Below are 20,456 nucleotides of genomic sequence, written 5' to 3'. Positions count from 1 at the left end.
GAAGCCCTTCATGATTCTCGCTTCAGTCAGGGTTCGTTTGCTTTATCTGCTGGTGAGCACAAGATTACCATCAAAGCCAAGGGTCCCTATAAAGCTGGTACTGCTGCTATTCGCGTCATGAATCATTATGCTCCTGTTTCTTTCCTTAAGAAGAGCGGTGGATATGGTGATCATGGTAATGGCCACTACGGTAAACACGGTTATGGTGATGATGATGATGACGAAGATGACTGGAAGCACGGTTCAAAAAAGGGCTGGGGCAATGACGATGAATATGATGACGAAGATGACTGGAAGCACGGTTCAAAAAAGGGCTGGGGCAATGACGATGAATATGATGATGATAACAATGGTCATGGTAAATGGGGTAAGAAGGGCAACGGCTATGGTCGTGGTAAATGGGGTAAGAAGGGCAACGGCTATGGTCATGGAAAATGGGGCAACAAAGGTGATAACTCTTGGAAGATCAAGGGCGATTATGGCTATGGCAATAAGGGCGGCTACAGCAATTACGGCAACTATGAACACGGTAAAAATGTTGACGACTATTTGAGAAACAAGCGTCCCACTGATGAGGAGCTCGATCTCCGCCATACATTCACTATTACCAGAACCCAATGGGTCCCTAACCCAACTCAAATCAGCCATGACGGATGTGATGATAATGATAACTATGGCTATTACCACTATTAGATTTCTTATAGAACAGCTTAGAAAGGTCAATATTTATTCAATTATACCTTTGACCTTTTATACTCTCCTACTCTAGCTTTAATTTTTTTAAATAAACTGTTCCACTGTTTAATTAGGCTAAATGATATCTGTTGGTTATCTGGGTTTTTTTTTGGTGGTGAGCCAAGAAATTGTTGCCACTAGATGAATGTAGCATATCTTAATAAACATCTTGTTAAATATGAATGTTTCTGTTAGTCCATTAGATTTGAATATGAGTTATCTAGGCAATGAGCAACTTTGGCAAAGCAGTTTATAGTACCACTAGCAAAAGATATTTTGTCGTATGTGTAGTGAAGAGCTTATACATCGCTAGTCGGATACAATTGTTCAACAAAGGCAAATCGAATAGGTAGTCTGCATCTGTATCTTTATTCTTCAGCATTGCGACAATTATGATTTTCCTTTGATTCGGTTGTAAATCATGAAAACAATAAATGTAAAAGATTGTACATAAAATTGTTTATCTCGTTAGCAGAACTTCCAATGGTTACCGCAACTAACACAAGTTACAAATGTCGTCATAGGTTCATCTGCACTTCTCGTTTGCATTTGGAAATAAGTACACTTTCTCCCGCCACATTTACCACACTTGAACATATCAGTTTCTGCTTGCGCTGATGTAGCTCCTCTAGCTTTGAAAAGGGCTTCTTCAGCTAATTTGCGATCACGAGCTTTGGCTTCTTCCGATGCAAGCTGGTCAACTGTCATTTTACATAGTTTCGCTACTGATAATTCACCGCTTACAACACTTTCACGTAATCCAGGATTGCTTTTGTTTTTAAGATTCAGGGCTAATGAACGTGCTTTGTTTTTGTATTCTTGATTGATATCTCCATATTCAGCGTAGAGTTCGTTTTCAATAGCAATGGCGCGTTTTAATAACAAAGACGAGTCTATCAAGTTGTCAATTTATACCACAGTTAATTTATATTATTCTTTTTTTTTCATCTCTCTTTTTCCCGTTTCTTCATACCTGCACCGCTTCCTAACCCAACTGAAGCATACATTAACTCAATCGTCCTGTCACGCGGGCTATTTCCTGTTGATTTAAATGTTACTTCGTCTGATTTGACAGTTCGTGCAGTGGGCTCTACAGAAGGCGTTCTAGGTGATGAGACTTGGGAAGAAGAAGGTGAGGATTTGTTGGAGGTAGGTGTTGTGAGAGAAGATTGTCGAGAAGGTGTAGCAGATTTTGGTGTAGAAGCTCTCGATGATGAGACCGACGTTGTTTTGCTATTGCCGTTACTGTTCTTTTGGGCTTGAACTACATCATCTTTCCATTTCTTCACGAGTTCTTTGGCTTTAACAGATATCTTTGCATCATTATGTGTTCTTAACTTCCCTATCGCTTTACCAATGTCTGTTCTCTATTGCCGCCAACGAAATTGTTATTGTCCTGTTGACGCAGATCGAAATTGCCATTTAAACTTTTTGACTTACTTTTAATAGCTCTCCTGTCACCTTATGTTTACTCAGAGTATCAAGAATATCTAGACATGTCTGTATACAATTCATGAATAACCAACAAGAAATGAATAAATAGTTTATAAGCGAGGACGATAAACTGAAAATCGAAATAGCCAGTTATTACCTGTATATTATTCCTTTCGACTGCAGAAGCAAGCGCACTCTTTGCTTTAATGAATTCTTGTTCGACACTCATAGTAAACTGACAAAAGAAGAAAGAAGAAATTGGCTGCATGTGTCGCATTTCAAAAATTTAATTTAAAGAGACCGGAAGTCACCATGAGGAGTTTGCAATGATGGGCATAAAAATTTCCTTTTTACAATTGGCATTACAATATGTGCTTGGCGGAGATATATTCGGGCCCGGCCTGGATCACTTTCCGGGCAAAAATATTATGCTGGCTGAGAGAGAGTAGGGATTTGCCTTTGACAGAGTGAAAGGCGAAAAAAATTAAGGTGTGTAGTAAGGGAAGAGGCAACCATTTGCTAAAGTAGGCAGTGAGACATCTTATAGATCTTCCTTTTCCACTTCCATCCGTTATAATAAAGATGAAGTTCTCTGCTGGTAAGGATTCCATATCAAATATATATAACTTGTAGATTATTCAAGAGAAGGGGAATGGATGGATTAGAGTTTTTGCACGATGCATTTATGGATATTCAGATATGGATTGACCATGAAGATCGATTATTGGATATATTACAGTGAATTTGCATACTTTACAGCTGTCGATTTACGTTATCAATGAACATTAGTAATTTGAATCGATTACTACCAAACGTAAAGGCCTACAAACAAATTCAAGTGGTTGATAACGCCCATTGCTCACTACGGTTATTCAACAAGAGTCCAACATAATCCATTCACCTCCTTTTGTCAACCTACTTCATTCGTTTCCCCTCTTGTAGCTATATAAATGTTGAGATGTCGTTGCGACTCACGTCACAAAAATCTGATTCTTTTCAATAGACGTCAGTTCTTCCCGCCGTAAGAGCAGAAAGGCTCACTTCACTGCTACCTCTGATGTTCGTCGCAAGATCATGAGTGCTCCTTTATCTAAGGAACTCCGTGAAAAGTACGGTGTTCGTTCTATTCCTGTCCGTAAGGATGATGAAGTTCAAATTGTTCGCGGTACTTACAAGGGCCGTGAAGGTAAAATCACTCAAGTTTACCGTAAGAAGTGGGTTATTCACGTCGACCGTGTCGCTCGTGAAAAGGTCAACGGTGCCACTGTTCCCATTGGTCTCTCTGCTTCCAAGGTTGTTATCACCAACCTTAAGTTAGACAAGTCTCGTCTTGCTATTCTCGAACGTAAGGGTAAGAAGGACGCCATGAAGCAGGTAAATTATCTTAATCAATATAGTTGATGAGTAATTAGGGAGCTTAAGTACAATTGTTAACTCATGTTGCTTTGTTCATCAATCACCATAGTAAAAACTTTCAATTAATGGATCAATTTTTTGTCAAATAATCCCGGTTTAATTCATTTGTTTATTCTATTGTAAAATGTGGACATTTTTGATTTTGTTGAAAAATCAATAAAAGGAAAGATGCGACCATCATGTTTATATTCCATTTTGATGTATTTGTATCGTATCGAGTTTATTCATTGTATAATTTATGAAATTGTGCTGTTTGATAGTCTACGTACAAGAATAAAAAATTGTGACTTCCACGTCATTCTTGCTTTCAGCCTTAACGGATTCTTTGATCTTTTCTCCCTCTTTGTTACGCTTTCATTTTTTCCCCCGTTTGTTCAATTAAATATGTCCAGTATTTACAATACCTCACGTTTGGATAAGTCAAAGAGGCCTGTTCAACGTCGCGTGGAGCCACCTCGACCTGGCATCGGTCCACAACGTTTGGTCCAACAACAAATTCTTCAAAATCGACAACAGCAATTATTACAGCAACAACAGCAACCAGAAAGCACTTACACTGATTTCCCTCTTATGTCAACCGCCAAACGTGGTAAACACCACATCATGGATTTCAAATCACCTAAAACAGTCGACCCCAAAAACTTTGCACGTCCTGTTAAATTACATCGTGAAAAAACAGACTTTCTACCTTATCGACAATATATTGCCAAAATAGCAGCACAAAATGCCGCTAATGAAGAACAGAAAAAAGCTGCGCAAGCAAAAGCGGAAGCAATCATGGCTGGCAAACTTATACCCACTTCTCCGCCATCCTCTCAAAGCAAAGAGAAAGGGAAAGGAAAAGAAACTGTAGAAGAAGTAGGCGGTGAAGAGAACAAAAGCAACACAGCATCAACCAAATCACAACATGGACCCAAATCAGGTGCCGATACCTCATTAATTGCACCTTTAGGTGGGGCTACTCGCAACAAACAATTGCTTTTTAAAAAGCGTACAAAGCAAATTTATCTCGCAAAGGAAGATACCAGAGAGTTGAAAGAACAAGAACACCGGCCATGGATATTAGAAGATTATGATAGCCAGCATAGTTTTACTGGCACTTATGAAGGTGGCCAGCGTTCAGATTATATGTTCTTTGTATTAACTGTAAATTTTTGCTATAGAACTACCAAATTATTTCTTTGTAATTTTTATCTCTGTTTGATAGCATTCATTGTGTTTCTTCCATTTACAATTAGGACAATGGATTCAGAGTTGTACCCGTTGATAGATGGTACAAATTCCAGCCCAAGCGCCACTTCAAGCATCTCAGTTTAGAAGAAGCTGAAGAACAAGTAAAAACATCCCTTTGCCTGAGGCTAGACCTCTTTATGTAACTGATCCCTACGTTTATTTCTTCATAGATGAAAAAACAACAAAAACGTGAAAACGGTAGATGGATGATGTTGAATCGTAGTAAAGAACAAGAAGAGGAGGAACGTGCAGCATCACATTCAGGCAAATTCAAAATTGTCGATCATAACGATAGTAGACGCGGCTCTGATGATGAAGGCGGTAAAGAAGACTCAGATATGGATGACCTTGATTTTGATGATGTCTTTCAAGATGATGAAGAAGGCACTGGAGAACACGAAGTTGAGGACGAGGAGATTAAAGACAGTAAAGACCGTGTTAAGAAAGAGATTAAGGATTACTCTATCAACAGTGGTCAAGACATAGATGATGATGACATTCTAATGAAAGACAACAATGGACTTTCTTCAGAAGGCAAACAGTTACGTAAACTTGTTCGTGACCTCGAAAAGAATCGTGCTTATGAAAGTGACGATGAAGAAGCTGATCCATATGCTTCCAGTGCTGAAGAAATGGAAACAGACAACGATGAAGAGGATGAGAGTAAGAAAACAGAGGATGAAAAGAAAGAGAAAAATGCACATATGCCACTTAAAAAGAAAATTTCTGCGACCGCTAATAATGCTCATAAGAGCAACTTGACGCCGAAAAAAATGCATGCGAACAAACTTAAGAAAGAAGCTATGTCAAAACCATTGGGTCGTCCTGGATCACCCTCCATTTATATGAAAAAGAAGGAGCACGGTGAAAATGTTTCTTTGTCTTCACGTTCTGTAGGTAAACCGTCTTCGCCGCTTTCAACTGCTGCTGAAGCTGCCGCTGCGGTAAAAAGAGAACCATCACCTACTTCTCCTTTAGCCCATCAACATCGTCCATCTTCGCCTATTGGTATCTCCAATAAAGAGTCTAATACCAAAAAGCGCAGAATTGAGGAGTTTACAGAAAGTACTGGAACAGGTAGCCATAAGCACAGAAAAACTGATACAAGCACGTCGCCCTCTCCAGTTACAACAACCGCAGCAGCAGGTGGCAATGGTGATGAATTGATTACAGAAAAGGAAGTCATCGATACTTTACGAGGAAAGGTAATGACAACGAAGGAATTCTTAATGAGTTTCCGTAAGCGTATCAAGAAAGATCCTCGCAACCGTGATATCATTACAACTTTGCTGAGAAAGGTAGCGAAGAGCAATCGTGCTTCTGATCCCAATACTCGCTCACTTGAATTAAAGCCAGAATATCAATGAATGAGCTTTAAGAATATTATTTGAGTGATTGAAAAAAGTAAAGGGATTGCTTATCTTTGTGAAGCTTATTTTTACTGGTCACTATACTAATAGATAGGAGAAGCCTACTATGTATTATTTTCAAGGTTAATACTACGTTATCAATAAATTGTACCCATCGAACATCATTTTTTACGTGTTGTGTATATGCTGAAATTGCAAACAAAAACTTTCAATTGCTATTCACTTTTCGAGATCTCAGGATCAACATTATAGATCAGATATTCAAGTCTGCGAATGTTTATTTGGTATTTTTTGTTGCCTCAGAGAAACAACGCCCCAATTTGTGGATAAAGGTGATTTAAAACGTAAAGCAGTTACAAAAATTCAAAAATTTCCAGTATTCTCCCCCTCGCTTTATTTCGTAAAAAATATATCAACAAATGTTTATTGCCACTGCTTCATCTGATGACAAGCCTCAAAGTAAAATTGTCAAAAATAGCCAAACAGCTGACTCTTCAGGTTAAGATCTGCAATAAGTTCTTGTGTCACATGAATGCTTATTGTCCTGTGTCTATGTAACAATTGGTTTTATCAACATAGCCATATATAGGAACGATCCAGAAAATGTGAAGACGGTTTATGATCTATTTAAAGCAGGCTTACAGCTTTCACCCGAGGAATACTGTCTTGAACGTCGTGCTTACGACCCAGCCACTAAAAAGAGAGGCAATATTGTATGGCAAACGTATACAGAGGTATCTCAACGTATCAATGATGTCGGATCAGGCTTAATGCATATAGTCGAGAATTATACTACCGATATCACAAAACCATCAAAACGCATCGGTTTATGGACACCCAACCACCTGAATGGACCATCACCAACATGGCGAGTGCTTCTCAAGGCCTTTGTAATGTTGCCTTATATGAAACTTTGGGCCCCGATGCTGTTGAATATGTCATTAACCACGCCGAACTCGAGTTGATTGTCTGTACCTCTAATCATTTGGCAAAACTATTGAAACTAAAAGCGACCAAATTGCCGATCTTGAAAGTAATTGTATTGATGGATGGTACTTTGACCGATTCCACTGAACTACAGCCAAATCAAATGCAGAAAGGCGACTTCATCAAGGAATGGGCAGCTGAAAAGGAAATCACTTTATTCGATTTCAGTTAGGTGGAAGATTTTGGTAAAAGATATCCCAATGATCATGAATATCCAACATCGAACGACGTATTCTGCATAATGTATACTAGTGGAACAACAGGTGTACCAAAAGTATACAGCTCCAACACGTGAGAATAGAAAAATGATTTTGAGTCTTGTTTCTTATATTTTGTTTACATAGGGTGTTATGTTGCAACATGGCAATTTTGTAGCTGCGGTTAGTGCTGCCAAAATTCTGTTCAAAACGGACGAAAAAGTTGTGGGTATTTCATATTTACCTTTAGCCCACTGTTTTGGTCGTGTCTACGAAATGACCATGCTCGCCAGTGGTGGTAAACTCGGTTATATTTGGGACGGTATTGAAACGTTAGTTGAAAATTGCCAAGTGTTCCAGCCTACCTTCTTTGGTGCTGTACCTCGTCTTTTGAACAAAATTTACAGTTTATTGGCTCAGCGTAGTATCTATGCCGGTGGCATGACTGGTTTGATATCTCTTATGGCAATGAATGTCAAATTGCGTCAGTTATCCGAAGGAAGGGGTTGCACTTACGCTTTGTGGGATCGTTTGCTATTCAACAGAATGAAATCATTGCTTAGTGGACGTGTGAATGTCAGAGCTTCAGGAGCAGCTCTTTTGAGCCACGATGTGTTACAGTTCTTGAAAGTGGCCTTGTGTTGTGATATTCGTGAAGGATATGGTGCAACAGAAACTACTGCTACAGGTTGTTTGCTACGAATGGGGGATAATACAGCTGGTAGCGTTGGGGCTCCTTATGTATGCATGGAAAGCAAATTGGCGGACGTGCCAGAAATGGATGACTGTCAGGCATGCGTAGAACCGCCAAAGGTAGAGATTTGTATGCGTGGACCTAGTGTATTTAAAGGCTATTTCAAAGATCAAGAACAAACCGATGGAGTGTTAGACAAGGACGGCTGGTATCACTCCGGTGATATTGGCACGTTCAATTCACAAGGAAGCCTGACTGTTGTCGATCGTAAAAAGAACATTTTCAAATTATCGCAAGGCGAATATATCGCTCCTGAAAAGATCGAAAACGTGTTTGTTAAAGATCCTATGGTAGCACAAATCTTTGTCCATGGTGAACCTTTGAAAAGTGCCTTAATAGCTGTAGTTGTTCCTGATAGGAAGAATTCGAAACCATTGCCAAGCAAGCCTTAGGTTTGAAGCAGTTCGAAATGGCCGATCATGAAGAGCTCTACCAGGATGAGAAGATAAAATTGGCAGTATTGAACCGTATGGTAAGACGGGTAAAGCTGGAGGACTCCAAAGTTATGAGATACCGAAGGCAATATACCTTGAATCAAAACCGTTTTCTATCCAAAAGAATCTATTAACTTCATCTCTCAAGATTAAACGACACCAGGCTAAGAAATATTATGAAAAACAGCTTGAAAAATATGTATACATCATTGGAGTGATATCTCCTAATTATTTTACATAACTCATTTTATATATCCTGTTGTAACTATTTCAAATATTGTAATAAATAAAATTAAACACTGAATAAGTAAAGTTAGACAACTTATAAATGGATGAGGATTGAACAATCCTATCTTGATCTGTACAAGCTCTTGCTGATTTCGGAGGAATTCTGTTATTGCGACTTTTTGAATGCACACATTTTACATGCAATCTCACCGTTTCCATCATCTTGCCACATACCTAGTCGATGTGTTTAAGATTAGCCAAAAAACTATCAATTTAACAGTAACTAACATAGCCTTTCTATGGATATTTGAAAGCAAACTAACCTGGAACACGTGATGATAACGCTCTACTACAGATAAAACATTGGAAATGATGAATATGATAATCGTGACCAAAAGCTTGGGCAAATGGGCCATCGATAACTTCTTTGCATTGATGACAGCGCTTCATTCTATTTAAGCTATCATTGCTATCATTTTGGTTGGCAGACCTTGCGTTTGTTTGCTGATTTTTACTAGATGGCTCTGCAATATTCTGGCTGTGAGGAGTCGATAGCGATATAGATGAGGATGAGAATGCAGGAATAAAGGCCGGCTTTTTGGGGACAGATGGCTTTGGTTTTAAATTTGGTGTTTCATTATCAGTGGCAGTAAATGGTTGTTTTTTTGATTGTTGTTGTTGCTGGTTCAGCGGTAATGCTTGTTTTGACGAAAACTGTTGCTTGCTATTGTGGTAGTCATCTTCACAATAAGGCTTTTTATCCCGAACAAGAAACAAGCCGTTTTTGAAAGTTCGTTTACAATCCTACTTTGGAAGCAATAAGTCTAATTTCTTCAACCAGCTAAGTACACTTAATTTTTAGGCTTCGTTACCGTGCAAACAAAGCAATTGGGATGCCAGCTTTGATCCAACGCATTTATATATTGTCCTGAGATAGGTTCCTTACATCCAGCACATTTTTTTCCAAACAGTTTTTGGTAATCCTCCTGGCAATAAGGCTTCTCTTCGTGAACCAAAAATGCAACCTGGTCCCCTAATGGCTTTTGACATGCTGAGCAACGAAAATGACCCTCATGAAAATGCTTACCCAATGCTCTGATGGCTGCCTACAATAGATAAGATTGTTAATAACTCTTAACGCATATAGTTTGAGCACCACCATCATAGATTTCATGGCATATTGCTTTACTTGGTTGACGATGGGTTCATGGCAATAATCACATATTAAACTGAATAATTCTTTGTAATCCTTCTCGCAATATGGTTTGCTATCGTGCTCGAAATACTGTACATGGTCTAAAGGGGCATGACAGGCCGTGCATGTAAAGCAACAAGCGTGCCATATTTGCTTATCCTCCATTACTGATACAATTTCTCCTTCTTCAGCAATAGGTCGATGACATTTCGGGCAATCCAAACCAGCGTAGATAGGATTGAGGGTTTTCACTTTATCATTCTGCTGGTTATTGGTTTTTTTATTAGGTCTGGATGGGCGTGGGCTGTTAGGAATGGCAGGTGGTGGTGATGAGTTGCTGCTGCTGTTTGACATTCTGGGCAAAGGCGGTGGAGGATTAGGTGAGTTGTTCTTTAGAGGGAAATTCTTCAAGGATAATGGCGATGAAGCTTGTGCGGAAGCCTGCTGTGGCTGTTGCTGTGCTTCATTTTCTAATGGTTTCCTATACATTTGTTGCTGACTATGCTGGAACACTTTTGGATCTAAGCACGCTTCAAAAGCGTCAACCTTCTTTTTCGGTTGAGAGATGGTGATTGTTGTCTCATCATTCAAATGTTTAGATGGTGCCGGAAAAGCTGGTATCGCACTTTGTGTAGTTGATAATACAGTTCCTGTAGCTTCTTTTAATCTTCTCATTCTATCTTTGATACTGCCGTACCCTTCCTGCTCGATATTTTTGCTGCTGCCCTTATGTGATGGCCGCTCATTCTCATCAGCCACGATAGACATGTTCTGCAATGGATAAATGAGTTCATTCTTTAATGCTTGATAGTTTGTTGTAGGAGAGGCTGGTGCTTTGCTCATTCTTTTACTACTGGTTTTACTCTGACTTCTGCTGTTATTGGGCAAGCTGTCGAGATATTTGTCTATAATGCATTACCCGAAAAAGAAAAGAAAAAACGAAAGTCCAAAAAAAAAGTAAAAACCATCTTTAGTCTAGTAGGAAGCATAAATATGTGAACTTGTAGTGAGTTACCAAGTTGGTCTTTGGTTAGAAAAGACATGTTTATTGAGTCATCGAGAATAAGAGGACCCAAACGAGGTACAACTTTCTTTTTTTTTTCGTTATTGTCCGATGGCAAATGCGCAGCAAACAGCAAAGGGCGATCAAATTGAACTGCAAATGCAGCAAAAGCGTTACACAAACGATGTGTAACAAATTCAAAACACGTATAATGTTAAAACCTTGCAGCAGAGTAGTTGAAATTAGAAAACCACAAGAAAAGCAATGGTTCAAAAAGGTGAACAAAACGTAAGCAAAATGCATTACATTCATTGTACACCTATCACTGTAATTTTTGATCAAGATCTGTTGATATCAAAGTACTAATGAAGAATATTCGCTACATATAACATCAAGTATTTGCGTGGCGTAAACTGATAGCAAAGCGTTCACAAGTACTTCAAGAAGTTTACATAAGAATTATACCAAAAACTAACTGAATTAAAAGGGAGTTAGTGCATGTTTAAGCACAAAGCGTGCGTCAAATTAGTTCATCACTTCCTCAAACAATTCAATACGGGTGCATCCTCAGAAACAAAAACCAACCTCTGCTGGCAAAACTTTATCATTTTTTTTTTTTCTTTTCCGCTGTTAAATATGTATAAAATATTTCATGGCATGAATGATTTCAAAAATGCATGCATACTTGAAAAGCTATTTTTTTTTTTAAAAAAACACGTGGTAAATTTTTCTCTGGTTGTTTGTTTTAAATTCTTTCCTATCATATCAGTGATGTTGTACGCATGGAAGGATTGCATACAAGTACAAGATTAGAACTTAGGTCTTTTATCCATGCTGTTGTGATGAACCTACATACATGCAGTACATGCATAGAAGGATTAATTCTACATATGAAGAGGACAAGCGCACAGACATCTTTCTGATCCTTTTCCCATATTAAAGTTCATTATCCTACTCCGCCATGATGACCTAACAAACATTTTTGTTTGGGCATCTGACAAAGGCAGTGTCTTTATCCAATACTCGAGTATATCAAGCATGTTTAGCCTCACCTTGAGACTGGTTAATTGTTTATTTTTATCTGTTCTGCGTGAATTAATTTAACATCCGCTGCATGCATACAGTTAACGAGTCCTTTTATTACTCCATTCTTATTCTAGCGTAAAGCTTTGAATTAGGAATATACGTAGCAATCGCAATCGAGTTTGCTGGCTTTACTATTTGTATATTCAAAGAATAACATGATGTTGCTTTGCATCGGGTTCCTTCAGATTCAATATGTCGTCCACAAGTAAGGAACATATGTCATCATCCTTTGCTATATAACTTCGAAAGCTGGCGACTGAAATAAACTTTATGAATTTCAATTATTTAATAAAATAATAATTAAAAATCATAACTTGTAAAACTGGTTAACCGACAATTCTACTGATATCAATATAATCAGCAAGGACCGCTTTACTCAATGGCTGACTATATATGCTAACGCGTTTCTTTGAATATCTTCGAGAAAACCCCCTCTGTTGCATTGCTTCATTCACAAAAATACACTTAATTATCGATTGTTTGTCAATAAAGTATATGCATTTATTCTGATGTAAGCTTTAATTTGTATCAGTAATTCATCGACCTAATATAATTCCCGAAAAAGTTCTCGCAAAGATTAAACACCTGACAATGTAAGCTTGCCTTTAATTATTATGCGTTAGCCGCTATTCTCAAGTCTATCCTATTCTTATGGTTACAATTCGTTAATCAAGAATCAAGTTTACCATATCCGTAGTATAAATATACAATACATAAAAAAGATCCCTTTATATCGGAAAACAGGTTACAATACTGTTTAATCATTTGAATATTTTTTAAGATACACTACTATCTATTCTTTATAGTCAAAATTTCCTCCTCCTTCTTCTTTGTCATTGACAAAGGCTTCATTTAAGTCTTGAAGGAGATCAAGTAGAGCATAGAGTAAGGAAAAGGAGTAAATTCAGAAGAGGAGATCTGAGAGGGAAGCCGGAGATGAGAGCTTGAAAGACCGTGCCGAAGTCAATTGGTATTAGTGATGAATGTTCTTTGCAGAATGTCAGACCAGATAGCGAGCTTACTGGACAGCCACCTAGGAAATGATCATAGGTAACGGAGGAAGCGTGACAGACAGGACAATTAGGAGACTCTTTTAAGTGTAGGTATCATAGAGTTCGTTATTCACCCACGGATACTTTGGGCAGCCACGCACGGTCCCACATTTGACGGTCGCAAAATAACATTGGGCGGTCCCAAAATAGATGTAGTTTAGTAGCAGGGATGTTGAGCATTCGTTGATGTGCTTTATTGTTGCCAATTGGTCGCATTCGCGGACAAGTTGTTTGCCGCCATTGGGTGCATTTGTGAAGTTATCGTGTTAATGTCATTGGTGGCATGTTGTTGTCCATGTGGCATTCATGAACGATCAAGTCCACAGAAAGGGTTGTGAATGAACTGTTAAGACTTGAAGTATATCGCGGTATAAGTCGGTGTCATTGTTGTTGAACATCGTATATAAATATATGGAGGCTTGCATATGAGCGTGTCAGTGAGTCTAATGGACTTGAAGTGAGAAAAGTGTGAGACAATTGAGAGGAAGGTGTAGCAGGGGAGAGGGGCACCTGATCAAACTTATATTGTATGTTATACAGATCTAGTGTTTTGTATAGAACCTGAACCATTGATGTTAGGACAGCTGATATCGTGTTCTCCTTAAACTTACTACGATTAAAAAGATTTTATTGACAAAATATTTTTAAACCCAATGGGCACACAGATAAACTACATATCAAAATTGCCCTGGGCAGAACAAAAATTGGAATAAGAATTAAAAAACCCTTAAAGGTGCAAGGGGAAAAAAGGCAGTGGTTCTTGAAGCAGACTAGGAGATAATGGGATCCTTAAGTATTGGTGGTTGTGGGCGCATAGAGCCAATCTAGGAAAAGCTGTCCTAATGTTTCTGACGGGGTGGGAGGCATTTTCTCATGTTGAAGGTAATCGACTTCAAAAAGTAGCAGTTGGACAATTGGCCAGACTATGCTCCAGTTGACGGGAGCATTGGCGCGCTGTTTTATTGGTCGGGTTGGAAGCTGGTTCAACAGGTGAGAAATGGGATCAGAGATGTCGTGTGGCAGCTGTAGACGGTTGTGCATATTGAGGCATTCGATGGCATGGTCTTTCGTGAGAGTGCGTGATGGGTGATGCAGGCAATGGGCGGAATAGTTGTTTGGAAGCCAGCCCAGCCTATATCTAAGGCAGCGACTACGTTCAATAAAAGACATGGGAAGCCAAAGAATAGGGTCAAGAGAGATGGTTGGACGGCAGCATTTAATCAGTTTCGAGTGAGGCGCGGAGCGTGTTGCATTGAGATTATCTTGACGGTATGCATCGATGGCCTGTCGTAGCGTTCGGCTATCGTTGATGGACGGGTTGCACTTCCAGATTGGATTCGCCATTGACAGTTGGTACCATAGGGAGCGACTATCAGCTCGGGTGATATGGGGTAGAAGACCTTAAACTTACTACAGTCTTTTCGGTTCAGATTCAGACAGCGTTGAGTTAGTTTTCAGATGAAACAAATAAAACAATTGGGAATTTGAGTACAATATTTTTGGATATATTTTTGATAAAATGTAGACTTATTTACCTGTATGTATCAGTCATGGCTCTTCCCAACTCCCAACACTTTTCTCGGTCAGCGGAGTCCAACTCGGCCTCCAAGCCCAAAAATCATTCTAAACGCTCCTATGCCCAAGTGGTCACAGCGTCTAAACGTGTTTCGCTGATGCATAAAGGCATCGAAGCTCGTGATATTGATGAAGGCACGACTTATAGTCGCCTTCAAACACGTGTCTATAGGTCCTCACGTACAATGGGGGCTTTGCTATTATCTATTTCACCGGTTCTCAAAGACTACTCCGAACTTCAATGTATGCAATTAGTTAAGGAACAGCACCCGGAGGTATATGGGTGCACCATTGCAAACGACGGTAGTCACAGATATCTTGAGATATATATCCAGAAGGACAGTAATGATCTCGCTTATAATGGCGTCAAGTTTCCCAACGCCAAGCTACAAATTCTTCCCTGCCAAGCTATCGATGACACGAACACCATTACTAAAGTCACTCTCACGAATTTACCTATGTTGCCTCCCACCGAAGTATTGGCTGGTTTACAAGAAAGCCTTCAACCGTTTGGAAACTTAGTTGACATAGGCATCGTTACTGAACCTACCACCGGCCTGTTCATGGGATCAGGTTACGCTGTACTGAGCACAAACCCCACCGACTCCACTATAGTACCATTGGCACACACTGTTATGTGGCAAAATACAGATGAAGTCTTTCATTGTACTTGGAACAACATGCCCACGTGGTGCCGCTATTGTCATGAAACTGGTCATACTAAATTTGAATGTGAAAAATCCAAAGCAAGAATCCGCTGTTACAACTGCCACCAACTTGGCCATCGGGCTTTTGAATGCCCTCGTAAGACGATTAATCCGCAAGCTAAGAAAAGAAAGACAACTCCCGCTCCCGTAATCGCCGAATCTATTCATGCAGCCAGTACTGAAACCGCATCACCTAGTAAACCAATTGAAGCTGAGAGCCTTCAGGATGAATCAGATACAGATATCGTCAGTGACGCCGACGAAGATATTGATGACATGGAAGTTGAACAATTAGTCGCAGAGAAAGATATACCTCTGGATGAATTAATGATCGCATATAAACATAAATTGTTTGACGAAGCTCAACTTGAACACCAAATGGAGAACAACGGGTTAGCCGTGGAAGACTTATCAACTGAAGATGCAAATGCACTGCGCAGGCTTCATGATGATCTAACTGTGCTAGTAAAGGAAATTAATAGACGTCAGGATGACGCCTCTGCCGAAGAGGCTCATCAATAATACATTACCCTAAACAATATATATATAATGACAAAACATATCTCTTGTCACTACGCTTCACTGAACGCCAACGGCTTGGTGAAGACCATCACATCCTCAACTTCAACTTCAACCCATAACTATCTACGATATCTTAAACTTCAAAAATTTGATATCCTTTGTCTACAAGAAACGCATACCAACTCCTCAAACATAATCGATCGCTTACAACTACAATTACAACCTACTCAAGCCTTTTGGACTGATTATGTAGGCATTATCTCTTTCTCACCAAATTATCAATTGACTTTATTAGATACTTCAGCATGGTACTCATCCCATCGATATCAGCTTTGTAAAGTTACCCATCCTCAACAGTTTTTTACACCTTTTTATATACTGAATCTCTATGCACCCGCTTCATCCCCACCGACTCGACGTTCTTTCTTTGCTGACTTGACTAAATTACTACACAATTTGAATACAACCATCCAGTTAGACAGATTAATTATTTCAGGAGACTTTAACTATTCGCATCTCCGTGAAAATGACTTAACCTCTGCCACATCTAACATTTGGGAAGCACTGCTTACCGAATCCTTTTTCAATAGTATGATACTTAACAATATGGACAGCATACCCACTTTTCAACGGCAACACGGACCGACATCGCTCGTCACATCCGTCATTGATTATATCTATCTGGGCGAAAGCCTTAGACACGGTATTTACGACAACGCTAATATAAGAATTGACCCTCGATGGTCTGACCATTCGATTTTGTCCATCCAGTTACGGGTAGGCAAATCCAAACTAGGTCCTGGAATGCTTCGGGCGAACCCATTCTTATTAAGACAAGATAAATTCAAACAACATCTCACCCATCGATTAGAGCGTCTCGTGGAATCGTTTGATTCACGAATTACGCCTCAAGACCAGTGGGAACAAATAAAGCAAATTACAAAAGAAACAGCCAAAACGTATGGAAGGAAAATCTCCTGTTGGCGACAAAAAACTCTGACTCAACTTGAAAAACAACGCAACCGCCTGTTACGGTCCAAACCACCTGCGTCCGTTCTTGCAGAAAAATTACCTTCACTGATGGGCAAAATTTATAAACTACAACAGGAGCTCACAGATATAGCAGCTTTAAAATCCAGCGTTCGATGGAGGGAACGGGGCGAAAAATCAGCCTCATACCTGAAAAGATTACATCAACAACGAAGCACACAACAATACATGGCCGGCATCCGCCGAGACGCAACCAATGAAGCTAATGACGTGATCATAGATCAACAGGGTATGCAACAGCTTGTCAAAGAATTTTATCAAAGATTGTACACCGCCCAGCCAGTTGCACCTGAATCTATTCGGGCGTATTTAGATAGCATCCACTTCCCAACTAAAGTAGAATCATTCGAATCTGAGAACTTAATAACGTCCATTACAATCGATGACTTACGCCAGTTGGCCAAGCGGTCTCCTACCCAGAGTAGCCCTGGAAATGACGGACTAGGATATCCCTACTTAGCATTTTTATTCAGCCTTCCTTTTCTTCAGTCAATTATCGTCAAGGTATACAATTATGCTTTAAGTGATGGGATCTTTCCTATCTCATGGAAAGATATACGGGTCCGCCTTTTGCCCAAGAAAGGTGACTTAACGTCTTTGAAGAACTGGCGTCCCATTTCTTTGATTAATTGCGACGGGAAAATCTTTACACGCCTCCTCACACAACGCTTGGCTCCCATTATGACTAGAATAATCAACCCATATCAGAAAGGTTTTCTTCAAAACCGTTTCATAGGTGAGAATGGATTGATAGTACATCTAATTTTACAACAAGCGCGACAGTTCAAATCAGAAGGAATAGGCCTCTTGTTAGATCAAGAAAAGGCCTATGATCGTGTTCACCCCAGCTACTTGGAACAAATCATGAAGCGCTTCGGTTTCCCTGCCACATTAATTACTTGCGTTCAACAACTTTTCTTTGGCAATGCTGTTCAAATCAACACCAACGGGTTTTTCACCGATGATATTGCCCAGACCCGGGGACTAAGACAAGGGGATCCATTATCCCCTCTCCTTTTTAACCTCGTACTTGAACCACTGCTTCTATCTATCCAACAGGATCAATCATTTCAGGGTTATTACTCGTATGTTCAAGGATCACCACAGCGAATCAAATGTCTCGCTTATGCAGACGACATCTGCGCATTTGTTAAAGATGCGAATGATTTTCAACTGTTAAATCAGCACCTTCGACGCTATGCAGAAGTTTCTAACGCTCAGTTCAACCAACACAAGACGGAAGCCTTTTCTCTATCAGGGGATAAATCCATGTCTTGGACATCCTTATTACAGTCGCATAATATCTCTGTTTTCTATACTAAGTTCTCTCCTTCCCCTCTCCGGTATTTAGGCTTCTATTTACATTATACGACTCACCAACGAAATTATGTTCAAGATATATTATTAGAATCTGTTCAAAAGCAAGTGGCACTTTATTCACCGAGACAATTATCATTACGTGGTCGGGTAACGATAATGAATACACTTATATTGTCCAAAGTTTGGTACTGTCTTCGTATATTCCATCCTACCAAAACCTTTATCAAAGCCTTACAGAAACTTAGCTATCAGTTTGTATGGCGGAAAAAATTCCCACTAGTTTCCTATGCTCGACTTCTAATGCCCAGACACTTAGGAGGAGTTGGTCTGTTAAATGTTGCGATGCAACATTTAATCCTGCAAATGAAATGGTTAATAATGTTATTCTCACCACAGCCTTCCCTAGTTCAAGTACTCCTTCGCCATCATTTCCGGTTGATGGGCATCACATTTACTAGTCCCTTACTTCCTTTCTTTTGCGCTATTCATCGTTCTCCTCATCTTTGTCATCCAACCTCGGTTATACCGATTATGTTCACAGCGTTTGATCATTTGAATGTTACCCTCCCATTGGAGGATATTCCACTCAAGAGCTTGTTACTCTTCCCATTACATTCGTTGTTTACACGTTTACCAGAGTCGCACTGGCTAGAACGCCATCCCAAGATGCTTGCCAACGCCTTTTTCCGCTACGACCAGTCCACTAACCGCCTCATAATGAAACGACCAGGTGAATATAATGTGAAACCGCGGTTGCTTTCACATCTCTTGGGCCAATTGCTCACCGATGCTACAGTTCAACTTCACCCGTATATTCACAGGGTGCCGGCAGGCTCTTCTATCACTACCGACGACCCAGATAAGTCATTGGAAATTACACTACTACGACGATTGGCCAACAGTAACCTTTGGCGTCATTATTCGGCTTCAACGTTTAGACTTCATCATCACATCCAAATGCAACAAGCATCAGGTATAGGGGTGATCCCCAAACGGATGTTCACCCTGTTCTGGTCCCTTCCTTTGTTTCTTCCGGCTCGTGACCTAGGCTATCGTACCATTTTGAAAAAATTACCATGCTTATCAGTCTTACAAGCCGCAGGGGTAGTTTCATCTGCTACCTGCAGACTCTGTAATCATGATATTGATACGTTCGAACATTTTACAACCAGTTGTCCACCACGCTGGCAGATATGGCAAGAAGGACTCGCGATATATTTCCCATCCTTCGACTTTGATCCTCAAAGCATCTCCGCCGCCCTAAGATTACAATCGCCACCATCACTACCTTCGTCCGAGCAATCTCGACTTTTCACCGTCTGCTTCAGTATCCATTGGGCTATCTGGACGTCATTTTTTCAAATGATATTCCATGATATTCCTTTTCATCCCCCATCCGTCTCTAGTAAAGCATACAACATAATTTCTTTGAGCCTGTCTTCCTCGCAGCTCATGCGAGAAGCGGCTGCTTTCGACTAAATTTACTTGTCATAGAAATCTTCCTTTCCTCTCCATGTCCCACCCCTCAGCGATGTGTGACTAATTTATTATTTTAAATAAAATAATCTACAAAAAAAAAAAAAAAATCAATGCCAAATGTGCGAACTACTATTACTCAAACAAGGTAAATATACTGTGCAAAAGTACAGAATACCTGCCCTGTTTGAGTATGTAGTAACGTCAAGCAGCAGTTAATAAAACCTCAGAAATGTACAGTGAGAAATTTCACAAGATGAACTCACCTAAACGCGTAACGTAGGTTACAAGGGGCAGTTTCCGAGCGTAAAGCTCATACTTATCTGAATAGTTTGTTCGAAGGAGCTTCGCTTTAGTAGTGATATGTTGTTGGCAAGCAAAGGAAAGCTTTGGTTGAGTGACCACTTAGACCACAGTGCTTGCATATGACAGTATTCAATGGCGATGCTTTTTTCGCTTCTAGCCTTCTCTTTTTGCCCTTCTCTTTAGCTTGCTTTGTTTCGTAGCTGTCTTTTCCGGACTTTCGCTTCTTGGCTAGAAAAGCGTATGAATAGAATATCAGTGAAGATGAACAGGAAATACTACCTCTTCAGCTATCTGTTACCATTATATTCTGGACACAAGTAGGAGCCCTTATGGGCATGTCCTTCCCGTCCGCAATCAGAACATGTTTCTAGAAATT

At 39.8% G+C, this 20,456-nt stretch overlaps 7 protein-coding genes across 7 annotated transcripts; 3 read left to right on the top strand and 4 right to left on the bottom strand.

Moving 5' to 3' along the window:
- Positions 1 to 1,203: 1,203 nt before the first annotated feature.
- Positions 1,204 to 2,090, bottom strand: BDF20DRAFT_813676 (transcription factor S-II, central domain-containing protein; the record flags this gene model as incomplete). Its single annotated transcript, XM_053076900.1, has 2 exons — positions 1,204 to 1,628; positions 1,709 to 2,090. Coding segments are annotated over 2 exons (807 nt in total), but the record flags the coding sequence as incomplete, so codon positions are not given.
- BDF20DRAFT_855904 (uncharacterized protein) lies at positions 2,080 to 2,481 on the bottom strand. Its single transcript, XM_053080275.1, has 2 exons — positions 2,327 to 2,481; positions 2,080 to 2,235 (listed from the first exon to the last, which is right to left on the bottom strand). The coding sequence occupies exons 1-2, from the start codon at positions 2,444 to 2,446 to the stop codon at positions 2,158 to 2,160; spliced, it is 198 nt and encodes a 65-aa protein (XP_052939849.1). The 5' UTR covers positions 2,447 to 2,481; the 3' UTR covers positions 2,080 to 2,157.
- Positions 2,482 to 2,682: 201 nt separating this feature from the next.
- Positions 2,683 to 3,904, top strand: BDF20DRAFT_993510 (translation protein SH3-like domain-containing protein). Its single transcript, XM_053085388.1, has 3 exons — positions 2,683 to 2,767; positions 3,173 to 3,543; positions 3,635 to 3,904. Exons 1-3 carry the CDS (start codon positions 2,752 to 2,754, stop codon positions 3,635 to 3,637), a joined length of 390 nt encoding a protein of 129 aa, XP_052939848.1. The 5' UTR covers positions 2,683 to 2,751; the 3' UTR covers positions 3,638 to 3,904.
- BDF20DRAFT_855898 (uncharacterized protein) lies at positions 3,905 to 6,373 on the top strand. The gene is made up of 3 exons (XM_053080274.1): positions 3,905 to 4,731; positions 4,824 to 4,919; positions 4,989 to 6,373. Exons 1-3 carry the CDS (start codon positions 3,970 to 3,972, stop codon positions 6,183 to 6,185), a joined length of 2,055 nt encoding a protein of 684 aa, XP_052939847.1. The 5' UTR covers positions 3,905 to 3,969; the 3' UTR covers positions 6,186 to 6,373.
- Positions 6,374 to 6,632: 259 nt separating this feature from the next.
- BDF20DRAFT_905042 (uncharacterized protein) lies at positions 6,633 to 8,801 on the top strand (the record flags this gene model as incomplete). Its single annotated transcript, XM_053083110.1, has 8 exons — positions 6,633 to 6,742; positions 6,778 to 6,863; positions 6,923 to 6,932; positions 6,954 to 7,221; positions 7,348 to 7,449; positions 7,520 to 7,601; positions 7,623 to 8,467; positions 8,604 to 8,801. 8 exons carry the CDS (start codon positions 6,633 to 6,635, stop codon positions 8,799 to 8,801), a joined length of 1,701 nt encoding a protein of 566 aa, XP_052939846.1.
- Position 8,802: 1 nt separating this feature from the next.
- Positions 8,803 to 12,026, bottom strand: BDF20DRAFT_833331 (uncharacterized protein; the record flags this gene model as incomplete). The annotated part of the gene is made up of 7 exons (XM_053078631.1): positions 8,803 to 8,825; positions 8,987 to 9,022; positions 9,112 to 9,541; positions 9,661 to 9,894; positions 9,978 to 10,888; positions 10,999 to 11,139; positions 11,942 to 12,026. The coding sequence occupies 7 exons, from the start codon at positions 12,024 to 12,026 to the stop codon at positions 8,803 to 8,805; spliced, it is 1,860 nt and encodes a 619-aa protein (XP_052939845.1).
- Positions 12,027 to 13,913: 1,887 nt separating this feature from the next.
- On the bottom strand, positions 13,914 to 14,522 carry BDF20DRAFT_813370 (uncharacterized protein; the record flags this gene model as incomplete). Its single annotated transcript, XM_053076871.1, has 1 exon — positions 13,914 to 14,522. A coding segment is annotated over one exon (609 nt), but the record flags the coding sequence as incomplete, so codon positions are not given.
- Positions 14,523 to 20,456: the final 5,934 nt, after the last annotated feature.

The sequence above is a fragment of the Mycotypha africana genome (assembly GCF_025528875.1).
Source record: "Mycotypha africana strain NRRL 2978 chromosome Unknown BDF20scaffold_2, whole genome shotgun sequence".
NCBI lineage: Eukaryota > Fungi > Mucoromycota > Mucoromycetes > Mucorales > Mycotyphaceae > Mycotypha > Mycotypha africana.
This window is presented reverse-complemented; position numbering and strand designations above follow the sequence as displayed.